At 41.2% G+C, this 26387-nt stretch overlaps 1 protein-coding gene across 1 annotated transcript in view; it reads right to left on the bottom strand.

Annotated features, from left to right (window-relative positions):
- Positions 1-254: 254 nt before the first annotated feature.
- The window catches only part of LOC118387014 (spermatogenesis-associated protein 7-like), a 30585-nt gene continuing 4452 nt past the window's right edge, over positions 255-26387 (bottom strand). Inside the window, exons 5-9 of the mRNA XM_035775098.2 lie at positions 25938-25995; positions 25675-25724; positions 25284-25391; positions 21953-22007; positions 255-716 (exon numbers count right to left, since the gene is read on the bottom strand). Of these exons, the coding sequence (XP_035630991.2) occupies positions 666-716; positions 21953-22007; positions 25284-25391; positions 25675-25724; positions 25938-25995 (322 nt within the window). The 3' untranslated portion in view covers positions 255-665. The remainder of the gene's footprint in view (positions 717-21952; positions 22008-25283; positions 25392-25674; positions 25725-25937; positions 25996-26387) is intronic.

Raw genomic sequence — 26387 nt, 5'->3', positions numbered from 1 at the left:
TGGTCTCTGTCTCTTACTCTCTCTATATTTCTCCCTCTCACTCTTTAAGTAAAGTTGAAGTGATGGAGTGACTCCAATCAAATGCCATCTTACCTGTCAAGACCAAATCATTTGAATCACTGATTTTCAACTTTCTACTTTATTTTCATAATAAATTATTCAGAAATGATTCAGATATAAATCATTCAAATGTTTTGTTTTAGCTTCACATACTCCAATATTTCACAAACATTAAGTACAAAGAATCAAAGATCCTTCTTTAATGATTTTTTATTGTGCAGCAAGGGGTAAAATGCAGACATTTAGGCTTTATAGCCGTTCTACTTTCTGTGCGTTCAAACTGTTCTAAATAGCTTTTGAACACCTATTAGAAAGGAAATCTAGATAGAAATTTGGCTGAGATTCAAAATAGTTTTATTAATGACATTTGACTAAAGTATCATACAATAACAGACAACTCCACCTTGGTTTTAAACCCAGCAATCCAAAGGTCATTATTTCCATCCTCCAGTAGGCAGACATTCTCCCGATACAGGGTCAGATATTTGTCTTCTCTACTGCACTACATGCATTGTGTTAGCTGCTGATCCATGTTTAACTATGAGCCAAAAGGGCCGTCAAAAACACTGGTTTCTCTGCTCTGCCCGACGACAAGCCAGGGTGACTCAGGAGTTCAGGGAAGCTCTCAGTTCCTCAGTAAGCCTCCTCATCTTTACCTGTTAAGCAAGAAGATAAGAATATAAAAAGTATTCCGGATAAAAGGATAATTGAGAATGATGTGTTGAAATACCACCACAGCATACAGGAAATAATTGATTTGGCTCTGAAGACATTATTAATAACATGAATATCTCAGGATATTCCGAATTCTCTTTATTAAAAGCCAACTAGCCCACCGTCTCTGTCGAGCCTCTGGCAAATCCATCTGCACAGCTGGATTTGATTTGAGTATTTCAAAAACGTGAAACTCTGTCACATGCTAAACACTTATATTAAAGTGAGATTTGATTCAACTATAGTTGGCCAAAAACTCTTTAATCTGATTTCGAGTACATGCTTATACAGGTGAGTGTTTTGATGTAGTACACTAGTATCAAGGTATCACCTACACCCGTCTCATGTGTACCGTCTAAGGAGCTATTATGGAGAGGCAGGTGCCACTTTGAGATCATCTGAGGCAGGAGGAATAGTGCCTATTGAAAAAAAAAACATGTGTGAAGCCACTAATCTATGTATCATCCTACATTCTTGGAAAAAAGGTGCTATCTAGAACCTAAAATGGTTCTTCTGCTGTCCCCATAGGAGAACCCTTTGAAGAACCCTTTTTTGGTTCCAAGTACAATCCTTTTGGTTCCCGTTAGAACCCTTTTGGGTTCCATGAAGAACCATTTGCACAGAGGGTTCTACATGGAAACCAAAAGTATTCTACCTGAAACCAAAAGCCGAAGAAGCCCTTTGGAACATGTGTAGTGACAACATTAGTGTAGTCTGCCATACAGTGACTATTATCTGCCTTCTAAAAAGCGTGCAGTACCATGATACAGCTAAACCTGAAAAGCATCAGTTATGCTCAGAGGCTGTATATATCCAAGGCCTTTCCAAACCGAGAAACTGGCCATAAAATCACAACCAAAGGCATAGTTTTTCCCAGAAAATCTATAAAGTTCTAGTAAATAGTCTCACTGTTTCCTCTATTCACTGTTCATCCACTTTTGCAACACTCTGATGCACACACGCACGCACACACACACACACACACACACACACACACACACACACACACACACACACACACACACACACACACACACACACACACACACACACACACACACACACACACACACACACACACACAGGGCTGTCTGTTTTAAGGATAATAAAAGCTAGGTTTCAGTTTTCCCTTCCCCACTCAGACCACTCCCAGACAGTCCTAGCTACATTATTGCTTTATAAATTGCTATTTACTAAGAATATATTTTTGTACATTTTTTATCATTTTAATTGGTAACAATCACAGAAAGGTACTTAATTTGAACCAGAAATGATTTGATATTGAGATAAAAATGTCTGCATTGGACCTTGAAATACAGATCAATCCAAACAGGAGAGAGAGAACACCTTTATTGCTGAAGGGGTCCAATCTCATCTTAGGGGTCCACACACACACATATGTACGCATGCGTGCACGCACACACACACACTCCCCCCTCTCTCTCTACTTTTCCCAGTTCCCCTTTTAATGTCAACCAAAACAACTTCGAAAATAGCCTTTTGTTCATTGCTATCTAATTAGTCTACAGCCGTGAACAGACTCAGTTGAACAGGCAACACATAGCAGCTTATAAAACATCCCTGTTGCACACAACAAAGCATCAACAGCTATTCCCTGTATGCAGACTAACTTAACAGTTACAATTGACTAATAACACGCTCATAAAATCAAAAAGAGATACTTAATTCACCCATAGGCTCTGGGCGGTTTGTGTGCTCATGTTTGATCTGATAAAGAGTTGGGAGAAGGGGTTTGAGTCATCCAAATAGACCATAATAGTGATTGGCTGGTCTGGAGTCCTCTCATCTCCTAGCACCGCTAACTGCTAATAATGGCTAACCACAGACACATGCCCCCGAGGTACAGTTAATACGTAAACCAGCGCTGGGCTACACACTAGATTAAAGTGTTCTGAATGAAATGAAACAGCTCCACTGGAGCTCCTGTTGCCTGATGTGACCTACTAAAACAGTTACAACAGTGTGCTTCCCTCCTGGTACCAAGGAGAGCTACAGTGTGGCCAGGGGTTTGTCCCAGCCTTGCCCTTTACCACCTGATTGAACTAGTCAACAAATCATCCACACTTTCATTAAGCTGAATAGCATCAGGTGTGTTAGACTGGGCTGGAACAAAAGCCACCCACATCGTGCCGGCAGGGTAGCCAATTGGTTAGAGTGTTGGACTAGTAACTGCAAGGTTGCAAGTTCAAACCCCCAAGCTGACACGGTACACATCTCTCATTCTGCCCCTGAACAGGCAGTTAACCCACTGTTCCTAGGCTGTCATTGAAAATAATAAGTTCTTATATATATGCCATTTAGCAGACGCTTTTATCCAAAGCGACTTACAGTCATGTGTGCATACATTCTACGTATGGGTGGTCCCGGGGATCGAACCCACTACCCTGGCGTTACAAGCGCCATGCTCTACCAACTGAGCTACAGAAGGACCACAACTGACTTGCCTAGTTAAATAAAGGTTAAAAAAATAAAATTGTAGTCCTCCAGGACCAAGCATGGAGAACAGCCTAGAGAGACTCAAATCTGTGTGATTTGAGTCTTTACCATCAATCAGCTCATGCTTTGCATACAATCACAACTCTAATGTATGTATTTCTCTCAAATAGAAGTGCCATGTGTCTTAGTGCCAGAGCATTTTTAAAATTAAATATGACGCTGAGTATCAGCCCCCTGTCAAGCTGTCACCCTGTGAAGCCAGTGTACAGACATCATGATCCATGGTGACAGGGCTAGAAGCTAAACTAGTGTACAGACATTATGGTCCATGGTGACAGGGCTAGAAGCTAAACTAGTGTAGAGACATTATGGTCCATGGTGACAGGGCTAGAAGCTAAGCTAGTGTACAGACCACAGGAGGTTGGTGGCACCTTAATTTGGGAGGACGGGCTTGTGGTAAAGGCTGGAGCGGAATCAGAGAACTGTATCAAATACATCAAACACATGGTTTCCATGTGTTTGATGCCATTCCATTTGCTCCGTTCCAACCATTATTATGAGCCGTTCTCCCCTCAGCAGCCTCCACTGGTACAGACATAATGCACCATGGTGACAGGGCTGGAAGCTAAGTCAGTGTGATGTGGTCCGAGTGATAGATGAGGCGGATGAAGCTCAAGGGTCTGAAGAGGAGCTGATTATCTCCCTCTCGTGCCAACAGTCACACCGATGCATTATGATAAGATAAGGGCTACATACTAGTCTCTAAGGGCCAAATGGTTGGAGATAAGGGTCTAATCCCCATCGTTAAAGGTCAAATACCTGTATCTGGTCAGTCGATGGATTTTATTCATTGTTCATGTTTTTAAAATAACAAAACTGTTCCATCTCCTGGTTTCATGCTTAACAGCGCTCTGAGCTATACAACTGACCTCCAGTGAGTATGTGTGTTTGAGTGCATATGCATGTTTTTGATTGGCGTGTGTTGGGTGTAGTTCATCCTCTGTCTGTGCATGAGTGGGTGTGTGCCTGTGTGTTTGTGTGTATGTGTGTGCGTGCGTGGACTAACACCATGCTGTGTCTGTCAGTTAGACAGGCTCCTTAGGATACATGTAGGTCACAGGAAACGCTGGGAAACGCTCTGAGCTGCCACCCACACAACCCTCAACCAGCGACAAACTCTCTCTCACACACGCACGCACGCACGCACGCAAACACACACACACACACACACACACACACACACACACACACACACACACACACACACACACACACACACACACACACACACACACACACACACACACACACACACACACACACACACACACACAGAGAGTCAGCTAACCGAAGATGGAGGTGAGAAAGGAGGGAGAGAGCTAGGAAAGGGGTGATGAGAGGAAAACAGTAGTAAAAGAGAGGAAGGGTTGAGTTTGGGAAACCCTGATATAGTACACTGTAAAACATGCAACTAAGAAAACAATCCATGTACTATAGCTTAAAGATGGAATCCTTATGAGGGGAAACAGCGGCACTGTCTGCCCCAGCACCTTAGTTATTGTTTTTATTTTGTGGATGAAATGGAGTTGGCTGGACTTAACTTGGTAAATTGATGAGGTGACATGCAATTCTCCTCTAACGCAATGATTTGGCATAACGTGAGTAATGTAAATAATGACGTTTGCAACACATATTGCGGGTGTGATCACACAAGAGAATTTAGTTTGCTGAGACCCGCAAACTTAAAATACTGTGTTGGCTTAAAATACATGTGCCTCATTAACATAATTCCCAGAGTGCCTTTCAGCCAGTTGTATTCAGAGGCTGAAATGTGATGCATTACATGAGATATACCAAAAAAATAAGTGAATTTGTTTTAACCATTAGTAAGATTGTTGTACCTGTTTATCTGGTCTGTGGTTAGTCAGGATATATACAGAACCAGTCAAAAATTCAAACACACCTACTCATTCAAAGGTTTTTCTTAATTTTTTTTACTATTTTCTACATTGTAGAATAATAGTGAAGGCATCAAAACTATGAAATAACACATGGAATCATGTAGTATCGAAAAAAGTGTTAAACAAATCAAAATATATTTTAGATTCTTCAAAGTAGCCACCCTTTGCCGTGATGACAGCTTTGCACACTCTTGGCATTCTTTCAACCAGCTTCATGAGGTAGTTACCTGGAATGCATTTCAATTATCAGGTGTGCCTTGTTAAAAATTAATTTGTGGAATTTATTTCCTTCTTAATGCGTTTGAGCCAATCAGTTGTGTTGTGACAAGGTAATGGTGGTATACATAAGACAGCCCTATTTGGTAAAATACCAAGTCCATATTATGGCAAGAACAGCTCAAATAAGCAAAGAGAAACAACAGTCCATCATTACTTTAAGACATGAAGGTCAGACAATCTGGAAAGTGCAGTCACAAAAACCATCAAGCGCTATGATGAAACTGGCTCTCATGAGGACTGCCACAGGAAAGGAAGACCCAGAGTTACCTCTGCTGCAGAGGATAAGTTCATTAGAGTTACCAGCCTCAGAAATTCCAGTCCAAAGAATTGCTTAACTTCTTGGATATAGGGGGCGCTCTTTTAATTTTTGGATAAAAAAAGTTCCCGTTTTAAACAAGATATTTTGTCACGAAAAGATGCCCGACTATGCATATAATTGAAAGCTTTAGAAAGAAAACACTCTGACGTTTCCAAAACTGCAAAGATATTGTCTGTGAGTGCCACAGAACTGATGCTACAGGCGAAACCAAGATGAAATTTCAAACAGGAAGTGCCCCAGATTTTGAAGGCGCTGTGTCTCCTTATATGGCTGTGAATGGGCCAGGAATGATCTTACACTGTCTGTCGTTTCCCCAAGGTGTCCCCCAAGGTGTCTGCAGCATTGTGACGTATTTGTAGGCATATCATTGGAAGATTGACCATTTTACACTACATCTACCAGGTGCTCGCGTGGTGTCCTCCGTCGCAATTATTGCGCAATCTCCAGCTGCGTGTATTTTTCCATTTGCTTCCGAGGAGAAACCCAACTGCCACGAATGATTTATCATCTAATAGATATGTGAAAAACACCTTGAGGATTGATTCTAAACAACGTTTGCCATGTTTCTGTCGATGTTATGGAGTTAAATTTGGAAAAAATTTCAGCGTTGTTATGACTGAATTTTCAGGTTTTTTCCTTAGCCAAACATGACGCAGAAAACGGACCGATTTCTCCTGCACAACTAATCTTTCTGGAAAACTGAACATTTTCTATCTAACTGAGAGTCTCCTCATTGAAAACATCCAAAGTTCTTCAAAGGTAAATGATTTATTGAATGTTTTTGCTGGTTTTTGTGAAATGTTGCCTGCTAATGCTAACGCAAAATGCTAATGCTAAATGCTAACGCTAAATGCTAACGCTAAACGCTAAATGCTAGTTTGCTATGGTTGAGAAGCATATTTTGAAAATCTGAGATGTTAACAAAAGGCTAAGCTTGAGAGCAAATAGATTAATTTCATTTCATTTGCGATTTTCATGAATAGTTAATGTTGCGTTATGGTAATGAGCTTGAGGCTGTATTCACGATCCCGGATCCGGGATGGCTCGACGCAAGAAGTTAAGGTATGTTTCCCATGCCAATAAAGCCCCTTGAATTGAACTGAATTGAATTGAGAGATTAGCTGTTAGACTGCCTCATCCTCCGCTGAGTATAATGAAAGGTTAGTAGAACCACCATCCTCAGGATACACTCTTAGGGAAAAAAGGGGTTTTCGGCTGTCCCCATAGGAAAAGCCTGTTTGTGTCCAGGTAGAATGCTTTTGGTTGCAGGTAGAATCCTTGATGAAAAGGGTCCTACATGGAACCCAAAAACGTTCTACCTGGAACCAAAAAGGGTACTTCAAAGGCTTTTTTTCTAAGAGTGTAGCCTAGAGCTGCAGAGTCAATCTTCCCAGGCTAGGTTAGAAACACGGAACCATTAAAATGTCTTCATGCCTCCTCCAGCTCCACAGCTTAACACAACGCTGTTGGGAAAAACAACCGGTGACAAGCAGAGGAGGGCCAGCATTATAAATCTGTAACAGCTGGAGAGGAGGGATAAGAATGTAGATTTATCCCAGTTTATAAACCTCAACGTTAATGCTTACTCTTAATAACATACGCATGATCTAATTTCTTTCTATAATAGAGGGATGTGAGTTTACTTGGCATCTGTACCTCGTTAGCCTGATTTCCCCATTTTTGCACCCATTTCAGGGAGGCAGAATATATAGAGAGCTTTCACTGTGGACTCCATGGAGTTGTGTGACTGTTATTACTGACAGTGTGTTTGTGTGCGTGTGTGCGTGTGTGTGCGTGTATGTATGTGTGTGTGTGTGTGTGTGTGTGTGTGTGCGTGTGTGTGCGTGCGTGTGAGTGTGAGGGGTGTTCTTGAAGTGCAGTGTCCTTCCCCTATCACATGCTGGCATCCTAAGGGGTGGGTAGGTGGTGTGAGAAAGAGATAAGATCAGGTAACATATCCCCTTGGGTTTCTGAATGAGGGTTCATCTTGATGTCTCTATCTCTATATATGTGTGTGCGTGATTCCACTCAAACTATTTGTTAGCCAGACCCATCACGCTTGCACAGCATCAAAATAAATGACATCTCATTCCCTCCAGGTCTACTGTGTCCACATGTCTGTGTGTTTCTGAGATTGAACCCCTTCAGCAACAAAGGTGTTCTCTCTCCTGTTATGACGTATCTGTATTTAAGAACATGGAGAACTCAATATAATCTTCCCCACTCCCATTCACTTGCTTCGCTAAGTAAACGGACAGCCCAGGGTATCGTGTGTGTGTCTGTGTAGGTCAGAGGGTTACCGAAGGATAGAAAGATAGAGTTGAGTGAGAAGCAACAGACAAGCCAGGGTTTGTTCATGCCTGTCTAAACAGAATTCAATCAAAAGCACTGTTGTTAAGAAGTGGATTTCTCTGTCGACAATGTGTCTTGTAATTTTCCCTGATGTTCATGGAGATTGCATTCATTAAGAGGACTGGCCACCCCACATAGCCTGGTTCCTCTCTAGGTTTCTTCCTAGGTTTTGGCCTTTCTAGGGAGTTGTTCCTAGCCACCGTGCTTCTACACCTGCATTGCTTGCTGTTTTGGGTTCTAGGCTGGGTTTCTGTACAGCACTTTGAGATATCAGCTGATGTACAAAGGGCTATATAAATACATTTGATTTGATTTGATTAAGGCGCATTCATCAAGGCACAAGTGTAAATTACACTCCCCTCTCTCTCTCTTTCTCTCTCTGCCTACACTCTTAAAAGGGTTCTTCGGCTGTCCCCATAGGGGAATCCTATGATGAACCATTTATGGTTCCAGGTAGAACCCTTTTGTGTTCCATCGAGAACCCTTTCCACACAAAGTTCTACATGGAACCCAAAAGTATTCTACCTGGAACCAAAATGTTTTTTCCTACGGGGACAGCAGAAGAACCCCTTTGGAACCCTTTTTTCTAAGAGTCTCTCTCTATATATATCTCAAACACACACACACGCACGCACGCACGCACGCACGCACGCACACACACACACACACACACACACACACACACACACACACACACACACACACACACTCTAAAATGTTACTCTCAGGAATAAGAGTAATGTTGCCTGAGCCCCAACATCCCACAGAAAAAGTATCATAGCAAATATTGGTCTCATAAATAATATTCGCCGGAACAATCCCTGATTATGGATGCGTGATAGTGTAGGATCAGCACAAACGCAGTCGACACCTCATCTATTTCAAATACAATTTTATTTGTCACATGCACCGACTACAACCATGAAATGCTTACTTATGAGCCCTTAACCAAAAATGCAACGTTGTAAAAAAGAAGTACAAAATATTTGCTAAATAAACAGAAAAAACTATCAACAAAATAATGTACAGTAACAAAAACGAGTCTATATACAGTGGGGCAAAAAAGTATTTAGTCAGCCACCAATTGTGCAAGTTCTCCCACTTAAAAAGATGAGAGAGGCCTGTAATTTTCATCATAGGTACACTTCAACTATGACAGACAAAATGAGAAAAAAATCCAGAAAATCACATTGTAGGATTTTTAATGAATTTATTTGCCCCACTGTTGAAGGAGTACCCGGTACCGAATCAATGTGCAGTGGTATGGGTTTATCGAGGTTATTGAGGTAATATATATATGTACGCACGAGTAAAGTGCTCTCCCTTCCTTTTCCTGTAGTCCACAGTCATCTTCTTTGTCTTGCTCACGTTGAGGGAGAGATTGTTGTCCTGGCACCACACTGTCAGGTCACCGATCTCCTCCGTATAGGCTGTCTCATTGTCGTCATTGATCAGGGCCTACCATCGTTGAAGGTCAGCGTGGCGGATGTGTTGTTGACCACCCTCACCACCTGGGGCTACCCGTCAGGAAGTCCAGGATCCAGTTGCAGAGGGAAGTGTTCAGTCCTAGGGTCCTTAGCTTAGCGATGAGCTTTTAGGTCACAATGGTGTTGATTGCTGATCTGTAGTCAAAGAACAGCATTCACACATACAGTTGAAGTTGGAAGTTTACATACACCATAGCCAAATACATTTAAACTCAGTTTTTCACAATTCATGACATTTAATCCTAGTAACAATTCCCTGTCTTTGGTCGGTTAGGATTACCACTTAATTTAAGAATGTGAAATGTCATAATAATAGTAGAGAGAATGATTTATTTCAGCTTTTATTTATTTCATCACATTCTCAGTGGGTCAGAAGGTTACATACACTCAATTAGTATTTGGTAGCATTGCCTTTAAATTGTTTAACTTGGTTCAAACATTTCGGGTAGCCTTCCACAAACTACCCACAATAAATTTGGGGAATTTTGGCCCATTTCTCCTGACGGAGTCAGGTTTGCAGGCCTCCTTGTTAACACACATTTTCAGTTCTGCCCACAAATGTTCTGTAGGATTGAGGTCAGGGCTTTGTGATGGCCACTCCAATACCTTGACTTTGTTGTCGTTAAGGCATTTTGCCACAACTTAAGAAGTATGCTTGGGGCCATTGTCCATTTAGAAGACCCATTTGCGACCAAGCTTTAACTTCCTGACTGATGTCTTGAAATGTTGCTTCAATATATCTACATAATTTTCCTCCCTCATGATGTCATCTATTTTGTGAAGTGCACCAGTCCCTCCTGCAGCAAAGCACACCCACAATATGATGCTGTCACCCCCATGCTTCACGGTTGGGATGATGTTCTTCGGCTTGCAAGCATCCCCATCTTTCCAACAAACATAACGATGGTCATTATGGCCAAACAGTTCTATTTCTGTTTCATCAGACCAGAGGACATTTCTTTAAAAAGTACAATCTTTGTCCCCATGTGCAGTTGCAAACCGTAGTCTGGCATTTTAGGCGGTTTTCTTCCTAGCTGAGCGGCCTTTCATGTTATGTCGATATAGGACTTGTTTTGCTGTGGATATAAATACTTTTGTACCTGTTTCCTCCAGCATCTTCACAATGTCCCTTGCTGTTGTTCTGGGATTGATTTGCACTATTCACACCAAAATACATTAATCTCTGGGAGACAGAAAGCGTCTCCTTCCTGAGTGGTATGACGGCTGCGTGGTCCCATGGTATTTATACTTCCGTACTATTGTTTGTACAGATGAACGTGGCACCTTCAGGCGTCTGGAAATTGCTCCCAAGGATGAACCAGACTTGTGGAGGTCCACAATTTTTCTTGGCTGATTTATTTTGATTTTTATAATAATGTCAAGCAAAGAAGCACTGAATTTGAAGGTAGGCCTTGAAATACATTCACAGGTACACCTCCAATTGACTCAAATTATGTCAATTAGCCTATCAGAAGCTTCTAAAGCCATGGCATAATTTTCAGGAATTTTCCAAGCTGTTTAAAGTCACAGTCAACTTAGTGTATGTAACTTCTGATCCATTGGAATTGTGATACAGTGAATTGTAAGTGAAATAATCTGTCTGTAAACAATTGTTGGAAAAATAACTTTTTTCATGCACAAAGTAGATGTCCTAACCGACTTGCCAAAACTATAGTTTGTTAACGAAAAATAGGTGGAGTGGTTGAAAAACGAATTTAAGTGTATGTAAGCTTCCGACTTCAACTGTATGTGTTCCTTTTGTCCAGGTAGGAAAGGACAGTGTGGAATGCAATAGAGATTGTGTCATCTGTGGATCTGCGGGATGCGAATTGGAGTGGGTCCAGGGTTTCTGGGATGATGGTGTTGACGTGAGCTATGACCAGCCTTTCAAAGCATTTCATGGCTACAGATTGGAGTGCTACGGGGCGGTAGTCACTTAGGCAGGTTACCTTGGTGTTCTTGGGCACTGGGACTATTCTGGTCTGCTTGAAACATGTAGGTATTACAGACTGGGTCAGGGAGAGGGTGAAAATGATAGACACTTGCCATCTGGTCAGTGCATGCTCTGAGTACGCATCCTGGTAATCCATCTGGCCCTGTGGCATTGTGAATGGTAACCTGTTTAAGGGCTTACTCACATCAACTATGGAGAATGTGATCACACAGTCGTTCGGAACAGCTGGTACTCTCATGCATGATTCCGTGTTGCTTGCCTCGAAGTGAACTTCAAAGGCTTTTAGCTCGTATGGTTAGCTCGTGTCACTTGTCAGCTCGTGGCTGGGGTTCCCTTTGTAATCCGTGATAGTTTACAAGCCCTGCCACATCTGACGAGCGTCAGAGTTGAGTAGAATAATTCACATCTCTGTGTGTGGAGGAAAGGTGTTCTAGAGGTTTTTTTTCTCTAGTTGCACATGTGACATGCTGGTAGAAATTAGTTCAAACGGATTTCAGTTTTCCTGTATTAAACCTCTTAAAGATCTCTACAGATTGGCGTCTAACCCTCGGGATGTTTGAGCTAGTGTGCGCTAATGTGATTAGCATGACGTTGTAAGTAACAAGGACATTTCCCAGGACATAGACATATCTTTATGGGCAGAAAGCTTAACATGTTGAGTGTAGGGGCAGTATTTTGATGTTTGGTTGAAAAACGTACCCAGATGAAACTGCCTATTTCTCGGGCCCAGAATCTAGAATATGCATATAATTGTCAGATTAGGATAGAAAACACTCTAAAGTTTCCAAAACTGTCAAAATATTGTCTGTGAGTATAACAGAACTGATATTGCAGGCGAAAACCTAAGGAAAATCCAACAAGGAAGTGCCTAAGAGAAACTAATCTCCCTGTTCCATTGCATTCCTCCCCTCCATTTAAAGGGATATCAACCAGATTCCGTTCCCTATGGCTTCCACATGGTGTGAACAGTCTTTAGACATAGTTTCAGGCTTTTATTCTGAAAAATGAGTGTGAAGGATCACATCGTGTCAGTGGATAGCTGGGTGCCAGCAGAGTTTTGAATGCGCAACAGCTTGGAGCAGACATTTTCTCTCTCTCTCCTATTGAAAAAGCTACGGTCCGGTTGAAATATTATTGATTATTTATTGTAAAAACAAACTGAGGATTGATTATAAAAAACGTTTGTCATGTTTCTATGAACTTTACGGATACTATTTGGAAATATAGTCTGCCCCTCATGACCTGCACGAGCCTGTGTATTTCTGAACAAAACGCGCCAACAAAATGGAGGTTTTTGGAGATAAAAATAATCTTTATCGAACAAAAGGAACATTTATTGTGTAACTGGGTGTCTCGTGAGTGCAAACATCTGAAGATCATCAAAGGTAAGTGATTAATTTTATTGCTTTTCTGACTTTCGTGACCAATCTACTTTGCTGCTAGCTGTTTGTAATGTTTTGTCTGCTGAGAGATGTCCTAACGTAAACGCTTGGATAGCTTTTGCTGTAAAGCTTCTATATTTATCTGACATGCCAGGTTGATTAACAACAAGCTAAGCTGTGTTTTGCTATATTGCACCTGTGATTTCATGAAAATTAAATATTTTTTGTAATCTAATTTGAATTTTGCGCTCTGCAATTCAGCGAATGTTGATGAAAATGATCCCACTAATGGGATGGGTGCGCCAAGAAGTTAAATTCTTGTTAATCTATCTGCACTGTCCAATTTACAGTTGCTATTACAGTGAAAACATGCTATTGTTTGAGAAGAGTGCACAGTTATGTACTTTAAAATGTACACTCCCGTTCAAAAATTTGGGTTCACTTGGAAATGTCCTTGTTTTTGAAAGAAAGACTATTTTTTTGTCAATTTAAATAACATCAAATCGATCATTGTAGTCATTGTTAATGTTAATGCAAGAGAAAGGCCATTATCTGACTTAGGACTCTAGGCGCAATTTAGAGTTTGGCCACTAGATGGCTGAAACTTAACACAATGTGGAAAAAGTGAAGGGGTCTGACTACTTTCCGTAGGCACTGTATATAGACTCTGCATAAGTGTTATTCACCAAGGTCAAAAAGCCAGATGTCTGTTGAGAATGCGTCGATGAGTGGAAAATCCACCTTTACCCTCTGTTCTAATGGTGAACGTGCCATCACTGCATAATAAACTGGATGAGCTCTGTTCAAGACTATCCTATCAATGGGACATGAACAACTGTAATATCCAATTTTTTTACAGAGTCATTGTTTAACAAGGACATTGATAATACACAGTTAGCTGTATTTTCTGTGCATTGGCAAGACAGAACGGCAGCCTCCGATAAGATCCGCTGATGCGTGGTCTGTAATATTAAGGAAGTCTCAAGGTTTTGCTCTCCTGAGTTAGTGTACCTCAAGCTGTAGAACACGCTATTTACCAAGATTATTTTTATTTTCATTCTACGTAGCTGTCTATTTGCCACCACAAACCGATGCTGGCACTAAGACCGCACTCAATGAGCTGTATAAGGCCATAAGCAAACAAGAATATGCTCATCCAGAGGCGGCACTGCTAGTGGCCGGGGACTTTAACTTAAGGATCAATTTTCGCCTTAAATGACATACCCAAATCTTATAGACCTGTAGCTCAGGAGCTGAAGCAAGAATTTGCATATTATTGATACCATTTTAAAGCAAAAACGTTGAAGTTTGTGGAAATGTGAAATTATTGTAGGAGAATATAACACATTCGATCTGGTAAAATATAATAAATTTCTGTTCAAAATGTTGTATCAAGTCTCCCCAAATATGCCTAATTGTTCAGTATATACACTACTGTTCAAAAGTTTGGGGTCACTTAGAAATGTCCTTGTTTTTGGAAGAAAAGTACATATTTTGTCCATTAAAATAACATCAAATAGATCAGAAATACAGACACTGTTAATGTTGTAAATGACTATTGTAGCTGGAAATGACTGATTTTTAATGGAAGATTTACATAGGTGCAAAGAGGCCCATTATCAGCAACCATCACTCCTGTGTTCCAAGGGCACATTGTGTTAGCTAATCCAAGTTTATAATTTTAAAAGGCTAATTGATAATTAGAAAACCCTTTTGCAAATATGTTGGCCGAGCTGAAAACTGTTGTCTGATTAAAGAAGCAATAAAACTGGCCTTCTTTAGACTAGTTGAGTATCTGGAGCATCAGCATTTGTGGGTTCGATTACAGGCTCCAAATGCCCAGAAACAAAGAACTTTCTTTTGAAACTCGTCAGTCTATTATTTTTCTGAGAAATGAAGGTTATTCCATGCGAAAAATTGCCAAGAAACTGAAGATCTTGTACAATGCTGTGTACTACTCCCTTCACAGAACAGCGCAAACTGGCTCTAACCAGAATAGAAAGAGGAGTGGGAGGCCCCGGTGCACAACTAAGCAAGAGGACAAGTACATTAGAGTGTCTAGTTTGAGAAACAGATGCCTCAGAAGTCCTCAACTGGCAGCTTCATTAAATAGTACCTGCAAAACACCAGTCTCAACAGTGAAGGAACGACTCCAGGATGCTGGCCTAAAATGGATTTTAAAAATAATAAATCCTCAGCAATCTACACACAATATACTCTACATCATCGACTGCATCCTTATGTAACACATGTATCACTAGCCACTTTAACTATGCCACTTTGTTTACTTTGTCTACACACTCATCTCATATGTATATACTGTACTCGATACCATCTACTGTATGCTGCTCTGTACCATCACTCATTCATATATCCTTATGTACATATTCCTTATCCCCTTACACTGTGTATAAGACAGTAGTCTTGGAATTGTTAGTTAGATTACTTGTTGGTTATCACTGCATTGTCGGAACTAGAAGCACAAGCATTTCGCTACACTCGCATTTAACATCTGCTAACCATGTGTATGTGACAAATAAAATTTGATTTGATTTTGATTTGAATATCCTATAATGACAAGGTGAAAACAGGTATTAGAAAGTTTAGCAAATGTATTTAAAAAAAACAAAAATACCTTATTAACATAACTATTCAGACCCTTGGATATGAGACTCGAAATTGAGCTCAGGTGCATTCTTTTTCTATTGATCATCCTTGGAGGCCACCTGTGGTAAATTAAATTGATTGGACATGATTTGGAAAGGCACACACATGTCTATATAAGGTCCCACATTTGACAGTGCATGGCAGAGCAAAAACTATGCCACGAGGTCAAAGGAATTGTCCATAGAGTGCCAAGACAGGACTGTGTCGATGTACAGATCTGGGGAAGGGTACCAAAACATTTCTGCAGCATTGAAGGTCCCCAAGAACACAGTGGCCTCCATCATTCTTAAATGGAAGAACCACCAAGTGGTGGTTGGAACCACCAAGTCTCTTCCTAGAGCTCTGACAGAGGTCTAGAGTTCCTCTGTGGAGATGGGAGAACCTTCCAAAAGGACAAACATCTCTGCAGCACTCCACAAATCAGGCCTTTATTGTAGAGTGCCAAAACGGAAGCCACTCCTCAGTAAAAGGCACATGACAGCCCACTTGAAGTATGCCAAAAGGCAACTAAAGACTGTCAGACTATGAGAAACAGGATTCTCTGGTCTGCTGAACCCAAGATTGAACTCTTTGGTCTGAAGGAAACTTGGCACCATTCCTACGGTGAAGCATGGTGGTGGCAGCATCATGCTGTAGGGATGTTTTTCAGCGGCAGGGACTGGGAGACTAGTCAGGATCGAGGCAAAGATAAACGGAGCAAAGTACAGAGTGATCCTGTATACAGCACACAGACAAGACAACACAGGAGTGGCTTCAGGACAAGTCTCTGAATGTCCTTAGGTGGCCCAGACAGAGCCCGGACATGAACATCTCTGGAGAGAACTGAAAATAGCTCTGCAGCAACGCTCCCCATCCACCCCGACAGAGCTTGAGAGGATCTGCAGAGAAGAATGGGAGAAACTCCCCAAATACAGGTGTGCCAAGCTTGTAGCATCATACCCAAAATGACTCTATGCTCTAATTGCAGCCAAAGGTGCGTCAACAAAGTACTGAGTAAAGGGTCTGAATATGTAAATGTAATATTTTTTGCAAAAATGTCTAAACCCGTTTCTGCTTTGTCATTATGGGGTATTGTGTGTAGAATGATGAGGGGCGGAAAAACGATTTAATCCATTTTAGAATAAGGCTGTAACGTAACAATATTAAATGACATGGAATAGACATTGATTTGACGTCTGTCCCAAGTGGGAAGCCCCCATGGAAGTTATAAAAAGGAGAAATATGCAAATGAGAAGTAATTCTAGGAAGGTAAAAAAAAAAAAAATGGATAGAGTTCCTGTTGGCTCTCCCTTTTTCCCTGTGATAAAATGGATTTCAAATGAGTGAATTTGAATAAATTTAAACCTGTTCTACTGGTGGCATGGAAGCATTTCGGGTCAATTTCATTTCTGTTTTATTAAAAAAGTTTGGAGACTTTTCCTCCCTTCCCTGACAGCTAAAACATCCCATTCAAAGAAAAGGTATTTAGGGATGTCAGGGGTGTGACCAATCATGATGGCCATGACTTTAAAGCTATGCTTCTAATTGAGGGCTGAGTAATTGATTTTGTGACTTATTAGTTGTTCAGTTGAATTCGTTTGGATGTCCTTTCTGAACCTGCTGTTTTCACTCTGATGTGGTCGCACAGGGGATGTACCATAAACTGGATGTTCTGTTATCATAGAAAAATTACAAACTGACTTTGGATACATTGGTTTTGTATGTGAAGTACAATCTCCATGAACATTTTTTAGGACAAGGAGTTTTTACACACACCTTTACTCCCTACCCCCAACCTCAACAAACACAGTCACACAGAGTTAAGACCGTGCACTAAAATTAGATCAAGGCTGCTGATTGAATCGGTTGGCTGCTATTTCTGTCCTAGTCAATGATCCTGTACTCATACACACCCTCAGGTCAACGGCACCCCAGGGACACCGTGACCCAGAGGGACACACCCACACTGACACACGCACACACACAGACACACACTCTGACCCCCAAAAGACCCTGAACCACAGGTTCACTGGGCAGGATTTCTAAGGCTGGGCATGATTTCACTGGGCAGGATTTCGAAGATGGGGACAATGATCAGCAATATGTTTCCCCAGGACCAGTAAAGCCTCAAGTACTGAATTGTCTGGAAAATAGTTATTCATTTTCTGCAGGAAGACTATGGCTATTTGAAGACAACATGTTGATGAACAAAATATAACATTTTATGTTGTTGGTTTGGTTAGTAAACAGCTCAGTACAAAATCCAGGGTAATAATGTAGGATAAAACTGTGGGAGGTTTGCTCACATAAATCATTAAATAATGTAATAGTGCACCGTATGGAAAAACATACAACTCATAAAACACAAATCCCATGAGACTGGCACAGGCAGCACAAATAAACACACCTCCTCATTTTAAAGTGAACACACCTCCCCATCTTACAATAATCTCTCGTGGACAGATTCTCGGAGGCATGTAGAATTATGTGATTACGAGCAGAAATAGTTCCTGTTTTAGGGTTTTCGGCTTTGATTATTTGGACAAATCAGGATTGGGCAAAGATGGTGCTTAAACTGGTGTGGGATTTTCAAGTCCTTGTGAGGATGATAAACGGTGTCCACTAGATTCCACAGCCACAAAGTAAAAATGGCCCATATCATAAAAATTCAGGAAAACAATAATTGTACTTTTGTGTAAAAACTAAGATTAGGGGTACAGTAAGGCTGTGTATATAGGGATAAATGCTATTGCTCCCATCCCCCATACAGAAGTGCTGAATAAATGTTTTATGAACACAGCATTCCCGTGTTACACATGTTCTTCTCCCAGCTTTCCACTGGAATTGATTTATTATCCATACAGGGTCATTCATTTATCTTTCTCTGGGACCGACTGTCTTCCCTTGTCTTCTCTGTATGATTACGGAGGAGAGATAAGACATGGTCGTCAGCGAGAGAGAGAGAAAGAGAGGGAATAAGAGCAATGGTGAGAGAGAGAGGGAGAGGGGGAGAGAGAGAGACTAACACAGGGCAAATGGGGTGAGTTCTTTACTACACTCTTAGAAAAAGTGTTCCAACGTTCCAGGGTTCTACCTGGAACCAAAAGGGTTCTTCAAAGGGTTCTCCTATGGGGACAGGTAAATAACCTTTTTAGGTTCTAGATAGCACCTTTTCTTTCTGAGTGTACTGACAAGCAACAGGATCCAACTAGGACCAAGTAGCTCACTCTCTGTCACAAAACATGGGCCAAGCTGGGCCAAGTGTTACAGTGGACTGTTTATCACAAAGAACACCGAGAGGGATGACAGGCAAGGCAAAATAGTAGGAAGTGATGCAGTCCAGTAATATACTACTGACACGTGTAATACGACCAAACAGGGCCGTGTATCTCTTACACTCTGGCTCAAAGAATAAGGCCAACTAGCGCATTGTCAAACAAGTATCTCGCTTTCTGACTACAAATAGGTCTATCTAGACATCTAATTTCTAACTGGAAGAATGGGCAAACACAGAGCCTAGCGCGTCAGCTCAATCTTTATCACAAACAAGTTTAGAACAGGGTCAGGTGGCTTTCTTTCTCTCCTTCAGGGCTAAAAAGGCCTTGTAGCTCACTGTTTACCAACTTAGAACAGGTATCCCACGTAGAAGAGATTTCCAGTCAGTGGGCTCAACTAATAATAAAATAATGAATAAAGAATGAGTCAACAACAAAGTACAGGCCTAAACAGGGCAGTAGCTTGTGTGTGTGTGTGTGTTGATGCTGACTTGGCTCTGTCACGCAGAGAAAAGTAAACAGTATGAGCATCGGAGACGAGACAGGTGCCCTGGCAAGTGTGGCACAGCATGGGATGACAGTGACACAGTGAAGAAACTGTCCCTGTTAAAAAAAAAGCTAGGATCTCTGCCTGCTCGCTAATTAACCCTGTCTACTCACGCACAACACGCAGGCACGCATACACACTTCCATCTGTTTCAAACTAGACATTAAAAATCAATTGTGCAGTTTTAGTTTTGTTTGGTTTTATTTATTCCCTGTATGTTTCACACTGAAGACGGGGATAATTATTGATTTGAAACAGTGGCAGATAGTGCAGATGTTTCACTGTTCCCGAGGGACTCCTGTGTAGCCAAACCAACTGTTCTGGTCAGACGGCTCACAACACATTTCATCTAACTCACAAAGCATAAGCACATGCACACACACACACACACACACACACGCACGCACGCGCACACACGCACACGCGCACGCACGCGCGCACACACACACACACACACACACACACACACACACACACACGGGCTGGTAAAACAATAAGTAAAGTCTGCATATACTACCATGTTAGGCTCTGACTCCTAACCTCAGATAAGCATGCACAACGTTCATGTAAATTATTGGTAGAGACATTAATATCCACATACAATACCAGTCAAAAGTTTGAACATACCAACTCATTCAAGGGTTTTTCTTTATTTTACTATTTTCTACATTGTAGAATAATAGTGAAGCCATCAAAACTATAAAATAACATATGGAATCATGCACTAACCAAAAAAGTGTTAAACAAATCAAAACATATTTTAGATTTTAGATTATTCAAAGTAGCCTTGATGACAGCTTTGCACGCTCTTGGCATTCTCTCAATCAGCTTCACCTGGAATGCTTTTCCAATAGTCTTGAAGGAGTTCCCACATGTGCTGAGCACTTGTTGGCTGCTTTTGCTTCACTTTGCAGTCTAACTCATCCCAAACTATCTCAATTGGGTTCAAGTCGGGTGATTGTGGAGGCCAGGTAATCTGATGCAGCACTCCATCACTCTCCTTCTTGGTCAAATAGCCCTTACACAGCCTGGATGTGTGTTGGATCATTGTTCTGTTGAAAAACAATGATAGCCCCACTAAGCGCAAACCAGATGGAATGGCATGTTGCTGCAGAATGCTGTGGTCGCCATGCTGGTTAAGTGTGCCTTGAATTCTAAATAAATCACCGACCTTGTCATCAGCAAAGCACCCCCACACCTCTTCCTCCATGCTTCACAGTAGGAACCACACATGCATAGGAACCACACAAGTCTCTTCTTCTTATTAGTATCCTTTAGTGGTGGTTTCTTTGCAGCAATTAGACCATGAAGGCCTGATTAACACAGTCTCCTCTGAACAGTTGATGTTGAGATGTGTCTGTTACTTCAACTCTGTGAAGCATTTATTTGTGCTGCATCTTCTGAGGCTGGTAACTCTAATGAACTTATCCTCTGTAGCAGAGGTAACTCTGGGTCTTCCTTTCCTGTGGCAGTCCTCATGAGAGCCAGTTTCATCATAGCACTTGATGGTTTTTGCGACAGCACTTGAAGAAACTTTTAAAGTTCTTGAAATGTTCCAGATTGACTGACCTCCATGTATTAAAGGATTGATGGACTGTCGTTTCTCTTTGCTTATTTGAGCTGTTCTTGCCATAATATGGACTTGGTATTTTACCAGGATAAGTTCATTAGTTACCTTCTGTATACCTTATCAAAACACAACTGATTGGCTAAAACGCATAAAGAAGGCAAGAAATTCCACAAATGAACCTTTAACAAGGAACACCTGTTATTTGAAATGCATTCCAAGTGGCTACTTAACCAAGCTGGTTGAGAGAATGCCAAGAGTGTGCAAAGCTGTCATCAAGGCAAAGGGTGGCTACTTTGATGAATCTGACATAATAATTGCATTTTGATTCATAGAAAACTTGATTCCATATGTATTATTTCATATTTTTGTTGTCTTCACTATTATTCTACAATTTGGCAAATCGTAAAAACAAATAAAAACCCTTGAATGAGTAGGTGTGTCTGAACTTTTGACTGGTACTGTATGTATCTCAAGTTAGCCTAGTCTGAAACAGATGTTGATACTGCACTGGCATACAAAATGAGAGTAAGCAAATGAGAGTAAGCACTAAATTACACAGCAAAGATGTGAGGAGTTTGTAAGACAGGTGTTTGATAGAGTTGTGTGTGTGCGTGCGCGTGCGTGTGTGTGTGTGTGTGTGTGTGTGTGTGTGTGTGTGTGTGTGTGTGTGTGTGTGTGTGTGTGTGTGTGTGTGTGTGTGTGTGTGTGTGTGTGTGTGTGTGTGTGTGTGTGTGCGTGCAGTGCTTAGGCAGGAGCTCACCGGAGCTGAGTACTGGCACCTAAAATGTTCTACTGCTTGAGCTCCTGTTCCTCTTATAGAATATAAGCTCATAAGTATTGTTGAGCTCCTGCACCTAAATATAAACAGTACCAGCACCCAAAATGAGTACCGGGAACCTATTTCAGTCCCAGTCAAGCTCTCTGTGTGTGTGTGTGTCTTTGCACTAACCTGACTCAGGTCGTGTCTCCATGTCATCTGCCAGCTGAAGACGGACTCCAGAACACTGTGGGAAAAGAGAGAGCATCACTTTTGACACTTAAGGTTACCTATTTGACACTCATACTCAGTGGCCTACTTTGGAATTTACAACACAATCTCAAATTCAATTCAAATGTAACACTTCAATAAGTAAAACGTCTGAGCAGTAGCATAGCGTATTTTCACGGGGCCCCCCGCAAGGTGACAGCGGGGACTGCGAGGCACTGGTGGGACGCCTTGAATGAAGAGTGAACTGTGCTGCCTGCATGCCAGCAGAGGACCTGCTAAATCCCCCTGTTGACAAACCTCTTCCTCTCTGCTCCAACAGAGTTCCTCTGTGGAGATGGGAGAAACTTCCCGAAGGACAACCATCTCTGCAACACTCTACCGATCAGGCCTTTATGGTAGAGTGGCCAGACAGAAGACACTCCTCATTAAAAGGCACATGACAGCCCGCTTGAAGTTTGCCAAAAGGCACATAAAGACTCTCAGACCATGAGAAACAAGATTCTTTGGTCTGATAAAACCAAGATCGAACTCTTTTAGCCTGAATGCCAAGCGTCATGTCTGGCGGAAGCCTGTCACCATCCCTACGGTGAAGCATGGTGGTGGCAGCATCATGCTGTAGTGATGTTTTTCAGCAGCAAGTACTGAGAGACTAATCAGGATCGAGGCAAAGATGAATGGAGCAAAGTATTGAGAGATCCTTGATGAAAACCTGCTCCAGAGTGCTCAGGACCTCAGACTGGAGTGAAGGTTCACTTTCCAACAGGACAACAACCCTAAACACACAGCCAAGACGATGCAGGAGTGCCTTCGGGACAAGTCTCCGAATGTCGTTGAGTGGCCCAGCCAGAGCCCGGACTTGAACCCGATAAAATATCTCTGGAGAGACCTCAAAATAGCTGTACAGCAACCTGACAGAGCTTGAGAGGATCTGCAGAGACAAATGGGAGAAACTCCCCAAATACAGGTGTGCCAAGCTGGTTGTAGATTCTTCTTGGGTATGATGCTATTTTGTAATCGCTGCCAAAGGTGCTTCAACAAAGTACTGACTAAAGGGTCTGAATACTTATGTAAATGTTATATTTCCATTTTTTAATTTTTTTTATTACATTTGCAAAAAATTCTAAAAACCTCCTTTTGCTTTGTCATTAGAAGGTATTGATGTGTAGATTAATGAGAAATATGTGGAATAAGTCAAGGGGTCTGAACTTTTCGAAGGCACTGTATATACAGTATCACTTCAAGAGTTTGTCTTCATTTTTACTATTTTCTACATTGTAGAATAATAGTGAAGACATCAAAACTATGAAATAACACATACAGAATCATGTAGTAACTAACAAAGTGTTCAACAAATCAAAATATATTTTCTATTTCAGATTCTTCAAAGTAGCCACCCTTTGCCTTGATGACAACTTTCACACTCTTGGCATTCTCTCAACCAGCTTCATGAGGGTGTCACTTGGAATGCATTTCAATTAACAGGGCTGCCTTGTTAAAAGTTAATTTGTGGATTTTCTTTCCTTCTTAATGCGTTTGAGCCAATCAGTTGTGATGTGACAAGGCAGGGGTGGTATACAGAAGATAACCCTGTTTTGGTAAAAGACCAAGTCCATATTAGGGCAAGAACAGCTCAAATAAGCAAAGAGAAAGAACAGTCCGTCATTAATTTAAGACGTGAAGGTCAGTCAATCCGGAAAACCCGTCACGGTAAAGGAAGACCCAGAGTTACCTCTGCTGCAGAGGATAAGTTCATTAGTTACCAGCCTAAAAAATTGCAGCCCAGATAAATGCTTCACAGAGTCCAAGTAACAGACACATCTCAACATCAACTGTTCAGAGGAGACTGCATGAATCAGGCCTTCATGGTCTAATTGCTGCAATATTTGGTAACTCCTTCAAGACTGTTGGAAAATCATTCCAGGTGAAGCTGGTTGAGAGCATGCCAATAGTGTGCAAAGCTATCATTATTGCAAAGGGTGGCTACATTGAAGAATCTGAAATATATTTGATTTGTTGAACACTTTGGTTACTACATGATTCCTTATGTGTATGTCATAGTTTTGATGTCTTCACTATTATTCTACAATGTAGAAAATTGTACAAATTAAGAAAAGCCCTTGAATGAGTAGGTGTGTCTAAACTTTTGACAAGTACTGTATGCTTCAATTTCCTAAGCGTACACATCCCTGACAAACTGAAACGGTCCACCCACACAGACAGTGTGGTGAAGAAGGCGCAACAGCGCCTCTTCAAACTCAGGAGGCTGAAGAAATTTGGCTTGGCACCTAAAACCCTCACACACTTTTACTGATGCACAATTGAGAGCATCCTGTCAGGCTGTATCACCGCCTGGTACGGCAACTGCACCACCCGCAACTGCAGGGCTCTCCAAAGGGTGGTGCAGTCTGCCCAACGCATCACTGGGAGCAAACTACCTGCCCTCCAGGACACCTACAGCACCCAATGTCACAGGAAGGCCAAAAATATCTTAAAGTACAACAACTACCCGAGCCACTACTTCTTCGCCCCGCTATCATCCAGAAGACGAGGTCAGTATAGGTGCATCAAAGCTGGGACCTATAGACTGAAAAACAGCTTCTATCTCAAGTTCACCAGACTGTTAAATAGTCAACAGTAACACCTTAGAGGCTGCTGCCCTATATACATAGACTTGAAGTCACTGGCCACTTTAACAATGGAGCATTAATAATGTTTACATATTTTGCATTCGTCATCTCATATGTATATACTGTATTCTATTCTACTGTATTTTAGTCTATGCCGCTCCGACATTGCTCGTCCAAATATGTTTACATTCTTAATTCCATTCCTTTACTTTAGATTTGTGTGTATTGTGTGTATTGTTGTGAAATTGTTTAATATTGTTTGAAATTGTTAGATATTATTGCACAAGCACAAGCATTTCACTAGACCCACAATAACATCTGCTAAACACGTGTATGTGACCAATCTAATTTGATTTGATATATTTTTACAAATTATTATTCTTTTAATGCTTGTTTATTTTTCATTTCAAGGGGTTTGAGAGTCTTTCTGTAATGAAAAGAGCTATAGAAGCCGAACAAATTATTATTATTATTATGAGGTTGAGGAAGAAATTTGAGTTTCAAAACGTATGTCTTGTCATAAAAATAAAAAAAATAGGGCATATGACCTGTACATACTGTTTGCCATCTGGGAGGCCCGCTCTCTGAGGGGACTCCAAAGCTTGTCGGCCCTCCCGCCTTACATTCATGGAAATGGAATGGAAAACATGAATGTAACGTTTCACCTGTCAGAGTAGAACCCGTAGCGTAAAATATCATTGGTCACATCTTCCAAGAACTGTAGATATTTCCCCTCCTCTTCCTCATCATCCCCCTCTTTCTCCTCTCCCTCCCTAGGGAATATGAATAGAATTCCACACAATCAATACAGGGGATTGGAAATCTATACATTTTCAGTATTCATGTATATTGATATCAGCTTAATGTAACGGGATACAACTCAATGTCTTGTACTGTCTATCAGGTGTCTTAACTTCAATACTGCATATACAGATGGACCTCTTTCTGCTATGGGCATTAGCAGCTCTTCCATGCATGTCTGGGCTACATACACTATTACATTACATAACTGTGTAAATGATTCATTAATGACATAGTAATTACTTATTATCTAACCTGCCAGCTTGATCGGCTCCTGTGTTTGTCGCACTGTATTTGATAGACCACTGTGCAGGATATTAGAAAGGGTAGAAGGGGTAAACACATGAATGATGATGGTGCTATGCCGGTATGCCACAATGCTATGTCTGGATCATTGACCTTATATCAACATGGGGTCAATCAAGCTCTTGTAGATATAAGGTTGTGTGTGTGGTTATGTAACGTAACATATTACGCAACGGTAACATAAAACACAGGTGCTTCCTTGTTGACCTGACCTTGTGACCATGGCAACTACCCCCAGAGGTGTTCTGTGATGAAGAGGGCTGCGTCTTCCTGTCAAGAGGGAGAGGAGGAAATAGACAGATGGAAAACAGATGGAGATAATGAAGATGACGGGGGGGGCTAATCATCATTGTCAGGAGAGTCAGGACAGATTCCTGCACAGGAATAGTGATGAGCCATTGAGAACACCAACAGGTTCCGTCTGTTTATGTGTTTATGATTGAAAGTGAGTGTGTGTTTCCTTAATCCCTCACATTTAAAAAAAAATCCTCTGGGTCTGTGTGAAAGAGTGGCCTTCACTAAAGACATTTCACCGCGTATTTATTCCAAGTATTTTTTAGAGCAAGATATGTTTGTGTATATCCTTATTTCATTGTCATTTATCAAACATTCCATTTACTAAATATTATCCATCGTTTTCAACCTATTGCGATCAGGTGTTC

Source organism: Oncorhynchus keta, chromosome 8 (genome assembly GCF_023373465.1).
Source record: "Oncorhynchus keta strain PuntledgeMale-10-30-2019 chromosome 8, Oket_V2, whole genome shotgun sequence".
Classification (NCBI taxonomy): domain Eukaryota; kingdom Metazoa; phylum Chordata; class Actinopteri; order Salmoniformes; family Salmonidae; genus Oncorhynchus; species Oncorhynchus keta.
Note: the sequence above shows the minus strand (reverse complement) of the source record. Positions and strands in the feature narration are given on the sequence as shown.